At 52.2% G+C, this 10,153-nt stretch overlaps 1 protein-coding gene across 1 annotated transcript; it reads left to right on the top strand.

The window, feature by feature from the left end:
* Nucleotides 1-4,052: 4,052 nt before the first annotated feature.
* CCN1 (cellular communication network factor 1) lies at nucleotides 4,053-6,589 on the top strand. Its single transcript, XM_074151872.1, has 5 exons — nucleotides 4,053-4,177; nucleotides 4,295-4,511; nucleotides 4,849-5,196; nucleotides 5,333-5,535; nucleotides 5,631-6,589. Exons 1-5 carry the CDS (start codon nucleotides 4,118-4,120, stop codon nucleotides 5,928-5,930), a joined length of 1,128 nt encoding a protein of 375 aa, XP_074007973.1. The 5' UTR covers nucleotides 4,053-4,117; the 3' UTR covers nucleotides 5,931-6,589.
* Nucleotides 6,590-10,153: the final 3,564 nt, after the last annotated feature.

Raw genomic sequence — 10,153 nt, 5'->3', positions numbered from 1 at the left:
AGGGAAGATAAACCATTCAGTCATTTTTTTCTCGATTTGTTTCACTGGAGAGTCCTTTCCCTGGAGAGAGTGAAAATGACAGGATACACTCAGTAAATCTGTAATACCTGCTGCGTAAGCCAACCGTTTCAAATCCCTGCTTTGCAACAGCCAAGCTCCCAGCAGACCTCACCTGACAAACAGCAATTGCCTTTGGCACCAGAAGTGAGGAGCCAGTAAAATACTCTTCAGGACACGAAGCAGGGAGTATTTCCCAGGTCACTTAGGACAACAAAGGTCTGGAACAGTACATCACACTGAACAAAACCTAAAAAAAGGAGACATTCCAAACTTTTTCCTGTTTCCTGACGTACATCCAGGAGATGTAGGCAGAGCCTGGAAGGTAAATGCTGGGTCACGGTTTGTGACAGGGAGATGCGCACAGGGAAAGCCTATCAAAGGGTCACAGTCTAACCTGAACTCCAAAGAAACTCAACCCATCTCAAGTGTTGTCAACTACTTGAAATTCAGGACAGGTTTGTTAAAAGGTGCTTCAAAGCTTTCAAAGTGACCTTTCTTCGAGCAAAGGTAGGCTCAGTTACAGTTTCCCATCAAAGTTGTGTGAATGTGCGGTAAGACATGAAACCAAGTGAGAAAAGGTGCTATTCATTGACTTTTCCTGTGGCATTTGCTGAATGTTGTGAAAGTCATAGATCAAAGCAAAACGCTTGGTGCGTGTCCTTAAATTAGATGTAATTAAATAAACAAGTGTTTGCATAAATCCCTGAAAAGCAAAACTGGCCAATTTAACCATGCATTGGTGTGCCAGCTCCTCCTGCTTTTTTCAAAATTTTTGAAAAATTTTCAAAATTTTCATTAATCACGGTGCGTTGAATCACAAACTTGCTCCTCCTGATCACAATGCTGCTGCGTAAAGAGTCGTCCTGGGAAAAAAGCACCAGTCAAATTATCTGTCTAAAAACCACTGTCAAGTGTTTTAAAACTGAAGTATCGCAGAAAAAACCCAAAACCCCATAGACCTACAAAAGCAAGGGAAGCCCTGCGTACTGGATAGCTCGGAGTCTGAAAACAGAACTGAGCTCCTCCTTGTCACCAGCTGGGGCTCGGCCAAATCAGTAGGGATGGAAAGTCGTTACTACCATTACTGGCAACCATCTGAGTTCGCCAGTGGTCTCTGTCCAATTCTTAACGGACACATAAAATACCTCCTGCCATCAGAAATGGCACTAAATGGTATATATTGGCAGTCTCAGGAGATAGCTGCATGTAACTAAAGACTCAATTTCCCTTTCAGCTATTGTGCTTTCTAGTCCAATTTTGAAGCACACGGGTGACAAAGAAAACCACTGCTGCCTTCTGTAGAGCAACTTCTGGGCAAAGAGGGCCTGGAGCTTTCATCCCATCACCTTTCCCGAACCACAAAACCACCACGAAGTAAAACATCAATATCAAGAGAATAAATTGTGTGGGGGGAAAAAACCAAACCACAACGGGAACCCTTCATCAGGCCTGGCCTGCGCCTGGGCCTGGCCGCTGCCGGGAGGAGGGATGGCAGCGCTGGGGACATGAACCCTTCTGCCCGGCACGGCCACCGTCGCGGGGACATCCCTGGAGGAGGAGGACGGGGCCGGGCTCCGCAGCCCGGGCCGGGAACGGCGCCGGCGTCCCCTCCGACAGCGACACCCATCGCACTCTGTCCCCGGGGTGACGGCATCCCCCTGCGGGGAGAGGCCGCCCCGTCCCGCACCATCCCGTCCCGCTGCATCCCCGCCCGTCCCGGGTGGCGGTGCGGCTCCCTCCGCGGTGCTGCGCGGCGGCTCCCGGGGCAGGCTGTACCCCGCCGGGCTGTCGCCATCAGCCGGAGCCGCCGAGAGAAGGATGCACGCTGCAGAACTGAAACAAACCGGTGTATGTTTTTTTGGAAAGTCCGCCGTGAGGCTTCAGGCCGGTGCTGCCGCCCGGCCCGGCCGAGGACAGGGGCCCCTTTGTGCGCGCCCCTTCTGCTGTCGCCTCCCTGGCAGCCCGCGTCCCCCCGCCGCACTCCTCCGGCCAACGCCACCTCCAGGAGCAAGCGCTCCCAAGACAACAACAAACCCCCTTTTTCTGCGGCTCCGGCAGGGTCCAACAAGGCTGCCTTATTATTCCTGCTGGTACTAAAACACAAAACAAGCCAAGCCGGGCGCAGAGAGGGGCGCGGGGCAGCCGCGACCCCCGGCCCCCGCGCAAGGGGAGCGGCGCCGGCAGCGGCACTTACCCGCAGCCATCCACGCGCTCGGTTCCGGCGGCACGGTCCCGTCTGTCTGTCACACACCGCCCCCCCCACACACACACACTTCGGCCGTGGCACCGGGCAGGCGACGAGACGTCTGGGCTTGTCTCCTCCGGGCAGCGGAGGGGCTTTGCTGCCGCCTCCCCCTCCCGAGATGCCCGTCCCGGCGGAGCGGCGCGGGCAGAGCGCTCGCCGTATGGAAACGCGGCGCGGACAGGTTCATGGCATCCCCCTCCTCTTCGCATCCCCTCCCTCTCCACTGTCTCCCTCGCCCCCTCCTCCCCACCCCCCCTCCCCATCCCCCTCCGCTTTTCACGGGCTTTGGAGAGGTTGGGGTTCGTTGTTTTTTTGGTTTTTTGTTTTTTTTTTTTTCTTTTGCAAAGTTTCGCCTCTCCTCTGGATCGGCTCCTCCACCTTCCAGCCCTTGAAGGAGACCGAAAAAAAAAAACCAAAAACCCAAACAAAAAACAAAGCACCGAACCAAAACCCCATCAAAACCCCCCCAAACTTGTGTTAGGAACAATAATCTCATTTGCAAAGAAAAATCCTTGGAATGGGGACTTATTGTAACGCCGTTGGGGAGCAGCCTCAACTGCTGGGCTTTTTTCAATAAAGGAGCAAACTGCGGGATAACGCCAGTTGGCTCCTCCAGCCCAGTTCTCCTAAATCATGATAGACAGATTGCGTGAAAAACAGGAATTCCAAAGAATTTCCTGCCCTGGGAACAGAAGTTAAGGCTATATTTAACAACATCTGAAGCTGTCAAGAATGCTTTGTGGTTGGATAACAGAGCAGAAAAATGTGAAAAATGCAGGCTACTGCTATACCAAATATGGAAATATTGTTACGTCTGGTGTCTAAATCCCCATCTGGAAATACTTACAGCCATGAAAAGAAAAGACGCCACAACAGAAGCCGCAGCTTCTCCTCCCCAGCCCCGCATCTCCAACAGGGAAACACTACTCGAGGTCGCCCGGTTTGAGCGAGGGACACCGGCCCCGGGTTCGGGCGGGAGGGCGGAGGGCTGCCCGCTGCGGGGCCCAGCAACTCCTGCCGGGAAAGCGGGCTCCCGGGGAGGGGGACGCAAAACCTTTCCTTTCTCCCTCAGAACTGCAGCGGTACCGACACAGTCCCGCGTGCGGCCGGGTGAGGATGCGGACGGTGTGACAAACAGCTCGCTCCGGTTGTCGCAGCAGCTGGCGGGCCCGAACAGACGTGCGTCTGTCTGTCCCCAGGGCTGCAGGTGGCGCTGGGGCCGCCCGGGGCCGGGGCACCCACCGGCACGGCCCCGAGCGCCACCGGCTCCCGGGGTCAGCATCCTCCCGGCTAGGGGCGTCTGTAAGGATAACGGTGGGGAAAACCCGCATAACGGGGGTAAAAAAACGCATAACGGGGAAAAGACCCGCGTAACGGGGGGGTAACCCCACATAACGGGGAAAAAGACCCGCATAACGGGGGAGTAACCCCACGTAACGGGGAAAACAGACCCGCGTAACGGGGGGAAGCCTCCCCGGCGGGGCCGTGGGCCGTGTGCCCCGCGGGAGGAGCCCGCCCCCCCCCGCGCCGTTCCCGCCCCCCGCGGCCGAGGCCGCCGCCAGCCTCCGCGCGCTGCCGGGCGGCGGGGCGGGGCGGGGCGGCCGCGCCGCGCGCCAGCCGCATTCCTAGGATTCCGCGAGCGCTGGCCGCGGCCGCGGCCCGGAACGCGCGACGTCAGCGCCGCGGCGCACGCGGCAGCCCCCGCGCCCTATATAAGGGCGGTCGCGCCCGCTGCCGCCTCAGACCGCGCCGGCCCCGTTCCGCCTTCGCAGCTCCTTACCGCCTCTCGCTCCCACACCGCCGGCGCTAGACATGGGCTCCGCGGGCACCCGCCCCGCTCTGGCGGCCGCTCTCCTCTGCCTGGCCCGCCTGGTAAGTGCCACGGCTCTGCGCGGAGGAGAGGGAGGGAGGGAAGGACGGGGAGGAGGCGGCGGGTGTCTCCGCTCCGTTGCCGGCGCTCATCGGCCGCCGCTCTGCTCCGCTCCGCAGGCTCTGGGCTCGCCGTGCCCCGCCGTCTGCCAGTGCCCGGCGGCCGTGCCGCAGTGCGCCCCGGGCGTGGGGCTGGTGCCGGACGGCTGCGGCTGCTGCAAGGTCTGCGCCAAGCAGCTGAACGAGGACTGCAGCCGGGTGCATCCCTGCGACCACACCAAGGGGTTGGAGTGCAACTTCGGCGCCAGCCCCGCCGCCCTGAAGGGCATCTGCAGAGGTAAGCGGCTCCCCCTCCCCCGGGAGAAAACCCCGCTCCCCGTAGTGCCGAAGTTTAGTAATTTCGAGTCCATGTATGGTTATGCTTTGTTGTTGGTAGCTTGGCAGAAAGGCACATGACTTCAGCAGTCTGGAATGCGATTCAGTATGTCTGGGCTGCGCTAAACGCACATAAGGAAAAGTGATTCCTGACTAACTTATTGTTCTGGCCCCCCGTCTCCGGGGGATTGTAGGGAGCTCCGCCGTAAATTGAATTTAACAGACCAGCAAATACCTGTGCTCAGGCGAGCGATTCCCACCGCTGACTCCCTCCTTTCCCTCTCTGTTGATCTCTGCAGCACAGTCCGAGGGGAGACCGTGCGAATACAACTCCAAAATCTACCAGAACGGCGAAAGCTTCCAGCCGAACTGTAAACACCAGTGTACGTGCATAGATGGAGCTGTGGGCTGCATCCCCCTCTGCCCACAAGAGCTCTCTCTTCCTAACCTGGGCTGCCCCAGCCCCAGGCTGGTCAAAGTCCCCGGCCAGTGCTGCGAAGAGTGGGTCTGTGATGAAAGCAAGGATGCGCTGGATGAGCTGGAAGGCTTCTTCAGCAAAGAGTTTGGTCTGGATGATACTGAAGGCGAGCTAACCAGGAACAATGAGCTAATTGCCATTGTGAAAGGAGGCCTGAAAATGCTACCTGGTGAGTATGGGCTAATCTGTGTGACAGTTAAGGGGAGGAGGCGGGAGGATGGCCATATGACTCCTTAGACCCCAATGGAAAGAAAGAAACCCTGTGAGAGGATATGTTTCGGCTAAGCCCTCCTTTTCTCTTCCAGTTTTTGGATCTGAGCCACAAAGCCGAGCTTTTGAGAATCCCAAATGCATTGTGCAAACAACCTCCTGGTCCCAGTGCTCAAAAACGTGTGGAACTGGCATCTCCACGAGGGTTACCAACGACAATCCTGACTGCAAGCTCATCAAAGAGACCAGGATATGTGAAGTGAGGCCATGTGGCCAGCCTAGCTATGCCTCCCTAAAGGTAAATACAGACTCCTCTTTCCAAACTGCTTTGGGTAGAGGGTAAAGGCTGGAGAAAAATCTCCCGCTAATGATACTGTTGACTCTTCTTTGCAGAAGGGAAAGAAATGTACTAAGACTAAGAAGTCCCCATCCCCAGTAAAGTTTACTTACGCCGGATGTTCCAGCGTGAAGAAGTACCGCCCCAAGTACTGTGGCTCCTGCGTGGACGGCAGATGCTGTACGCCTCAGCAGACCAGGACTGTCAAGATCAGGTTCCGTTGCGATGATGGGGAAACCTTCACCAAGAGCGTCATGATGATCCAGTCCTGCCGATGCAACTACAACTGTCCGCATGCGAATGAGGCTTATCCCTACTACAGACTGGTCAATGACATTCACAAATTTAGGGACTAAGTTGTGTTGGGGGTGGGTTGCTAAACAGAATTTTGAAGTAACCAGCCATGGAGAAAGGACCTTTTGATGGAAATGGTGCCTTGCCCATTTGAGGGCAACTTTGAGATGTTACAAGAGTGCACTGTGCAACTGGACACTAATGCAACAGAGATTTAAGCATACTTAAAGCTTCATAGTACTGGAGCAATGTTACTGCTTCTTTTTGGAGCACCTTACCTAATTATATACTGTTTTCTGTTTGTAAGTGATCAGATAAATGTTTTGTTCCGGTTATGAAAACTTTTTTCTATCCTGTTCAATTTAACACTATGCTTCTCCCCCTCCCTCCATCTTCTCCCACCCTTTCCCAACCACGTTGGAAGTTACATTCCTTCCTGAGGTGGGCACTTGTGGGGTGTTCACAGTGGCAGCTATTATGTACCAACTGTAGTTTAATGGCAAACAGAAATCAGTTGTTTTAAAGCTGAGTATTTTATTTATCAAACTGTAGCTTTTTTGTTTTTCTTTGTGTTTTGTTTTTGTTGGTGGTTTTTTTTTTTTTTTTACCCCTTACACCCCCTGTAATACTGGAATAAGTTGTAAATGATTTTAATTTTATATTCAATGAATTAAAAGAATTTATTTATGGAATTAATCATTTAATAAAGAAATATTTACCTAACTACTCTTAGCAGAGCAGTCTGATAAGCAACAGACTCGAACGTAACAAATGCAAGAGCTTTCTGCGAAAACTTCGAATTCTGAAAATGAAAACCAGCTCTACACAGATGCAGCCATGAGCAAGAAAGCGGAGAGAAATTCTTGGGGTAAATGACATTTCTGAAGTGGTGTATGCAGTCTGCTCCAGAAACTACAGACAGAGAAAGCTTCTTGGCATTGAAAGCAAATGTTCGATAGAGGGACTGAAATGTTAATTAGACTGTCAGATTACTCAAACCATCCTGGAATTTGCAACATAAGGTACTTCATTAGAATGCAGCGCATGCAGGGTGATGTTGAACATTGGGGTGGACGTGGTCGTCAGGTCTCACATTTTTTGGTGGCTGCTTTTTGCGAATTAATACATTTCTGTGGAAGAAGAATGTTTCCTACAGTCTGCAGGAGGTAGTTTGCTTTCACTAAATTCAAATTAAATGAGCTTGAAGCAATGACTTCTGTTAATCCTAATAACCCAGTGATGAAAAGTAAACATACTGTTAACGGGAGAAGAATGTGAGGAATTTCAAGTACTTCTCCAATAGAGTAAAAGCCAAAGCAGCCGCTCTTTTCTCTTCCTCACCTCCCCTTCCCACTTTTTAAATATGTAATTACACTTTATGCTGTGGCCCAGGTGACGTTTGGCTAACTGCGGGAGCTGTAAGCTGGCACACGGTAAGAAAATGACATTTAAAGACATGAGCTAGAGGAGGATCCGAGAAAGCAGCTTCAAACATTTGTACTGTGCGGGTTAGCGTAAAGCTGTGCTACAGATAAGACGGAAAGGAAACCTGCAACGGGGCTTTTTTGCCTCCTCCTCAGTCCTTAGTTTTCTGGCAAAACACTCTCCCATAGTCCCATAAGAAAGCTACTTCTCATAAAAACCAGAGACAGGTTTTAGAATTGCGAAGGGGTATCATCCAGCCACATAGTTAGATGCCGAAGTTGTTAAGAGTCAACTTTTTATTAGATTAGACATAAATATTTCAATGAAATAAATGGCCAAATATCTCAGAAGTTCATCTCTGGCAGCTAATGCTTTGCCTGAGAAATTACAGCCGTCTCTCTTCTGCTCAGTCAAGTTCTCTCCCCGCAGGCATTCAAAACTTGAGCTGTTTTGGAATTCACCACCTGGCCACCAGTCTCAGCTGTACCTAAACTTGTCTGTACAATATTTGTTGACAGTAAAAGCGTAAAATGCAACTAAGTGCTTTTGTTTGGCTTCTGCTTGCATCTAGCAGTGAACACGTCACCACCTCAGCCGCTCGCTGAGAAACCCCCAGGTTTCCATGTTGGGTTACTGCATGGAGAGAGGCAGAGGAACGCGCTGCTCACAGACACACAGCGGCTGCAGGCACGTTCCTCGCCATCCCCACTGCCACTTAGACTTGAATAACACCCATCTTCAAACCCACGTAAGTAACAGTTCCCCAAAAAATTACATATACGTGTGACTATACTATACAGGTAGACTACACGTCTGTAACACGCACACCGTATATAAACAACAGTGGCCCTTCCAGCTCCTGCCTCAGGCGTGGCTCCAGCCAGACCCCGGATTTTAGAACCTGCACTTTGGGCTTTCCACGTTTCATCAGGTAGAGAGAGGGGTGGGTGGTTCTGTAACCTGTAAATGTACTGTTGGGAAAATAAGGGCTGCAGGAGCAGATCACGCTCAGGAGTGAAATACACTAAATGAAATTTTCCTGCTGTAAACCACACTAGAATGAACTGCAACTCTTCCAGACCTGGGATCTCGCACCAACTGATCATCATCCATAAAGTCCTCTCTTAGCTTTTTGCATTTCACAGTTGCATGGGAAAACTCCTAAACTCCACAATTTCCCATACTGTAAAAGGAATCAGTGTCGGTTTTTTTGTGCATTGTCTTTGCACATGCTTTGAAATCTTTATACCCTCTGTTGTTCCAGCAGAAAACCCCCTAAACACTAAACATGAAAATATGAACAATAAAAGCATTCCTTTAACTGCAATCAGCAGGGCTTACAGGTAAGGTTAATGAGCACAATTATAATTTTATTTCTTGGTCAAAACCTAAAATATCACTATCTTTCTTCCAGATGAATACTGAAAGATGAGGAGTTAGGAACATATTAAATGATGTACCTGACAAGAAGCGGGCAGTTTTCAGCACATCTCAATGCCAGGCCATCAGGCAGATCAAACCCTGAAAATAAAGCCACCTGCGGGGTGTGGAGCTCCCCTTAAGCCAGGCAGGCACCCAGAGACCCCCGCGCCCCTCTGGGGAGCCCCGGCACACCCGACGGGCCAGCAGCACCGACAAACCCTGTGGTCACTGTCCTCCCTGCAGCAGCCCCTGCTCCAGCCACCCCACCTCTCCCCTCTCACGGCTACCCCTGCCCCTGTGGCTGTTGCGTTTTTAAGGTGCTGGGGTTTGTCACGCAGCCCCCCAGGCAGCTGTACTGGTGTGTGCTGGGGTCACCCGAGGATGGAGCGTGGTGGCACGGGGCAGTTTGCTGAAGCCGGTGCTGCCGCCAAAAGGAGCATCTGTCAAACTACAGTTTTAGGACTGAAGGAACGCGTAGTCTTGTGTTCAAGGCACTTATTTACAGGGGTTTGATGGTGGTAATCACGATAATACCTGGGCTACGTATAAAATCTTCCCTCCACAACACAGTGAAGACAAAGCTTCTGCTTCCTTAAGCGTTGCATCACAGGAAACAAAATAGAAGCAGGAGTATGCAGAAAACAGACTTCCATGATTACACTAAGCCCTCTCCTGTGGGACGCCGTAGCTCGCTCTCCTGAATGAGCAGCAGATGGAGGAAAAGCCAGCATCTTACTGACAGCGGGACAGCCCCAAGCTATTAACTAAACCTCACCGCGCTGAGCCATGAGAACCTCCATACTCCATATATAAATTACTGCAGAGCCCACAGCAAAGCGGTCCCCGCTGAGCTGCCTGATCCTCTGGTGGATGCCTCCTGGGAATCGGGACCATCTCCCTGCTGCTGGTGGGCAGCTGAAGTGACACGTGGGCTGCACGGGAACAGGCAGAGACACTGTAGACTGGTGGGATCGCTGCAGGAGGATTTCCCATGCCCACAGTCCACTGAAGCTGCAGGAATCCCCCCACGCTCCAGACAAGGAGCTCTGCCACAGACTTGGGTAGGCAGGAGAACTTCTGTGCTAGAGCTACAAAGGTCTTGAGGACCAAAAGAAGAAAGTTTGCGTTGGGCAGACATTCAAGGCTGGAAGTCAAACCTACCTTCCTACACAGCAGCAGCTAAATGTGCCACACCAGCGGCTCTCTTTTGGCCAGATGCTGGCCCTTCTGAGCAGATCCTGCAGAAAAGCACTTTGATGCACGTGCACATTTTAGTTTACTCCTGTGTAATCAGCGGAACCACTTCCACGGAGTGCCCAGAGCACTCAGCACACAGCAAGGGAAGGCTGTGTAGTTGTACAGGCGGCTCTGCCTCCAGCCTGTTTTTTTCACATAGACATGCCCTTGTTTTGATCCTCACCATTTTTTCCTTCACATT

The sequence above is a fragment of the Numenius arquata genome, chromosome 8, assembly GCF_964106895.1.
Source record: "Numenius arquata chromosome 8, bNumArq3.hap1.1, whole genome shotgun sequence".
Classification (NCBI taxonomy): Eukaryota; Metazoa; Chordata; class Aves; order Charadriiformes; family Scolopacidae; genus Numenius; species Numenius arquata.
The sequence above is the reverse complement of the archived record's forward strand: the minus strand, read 5'-3'. Positions and strand labels throughout refer to the sequence as shown.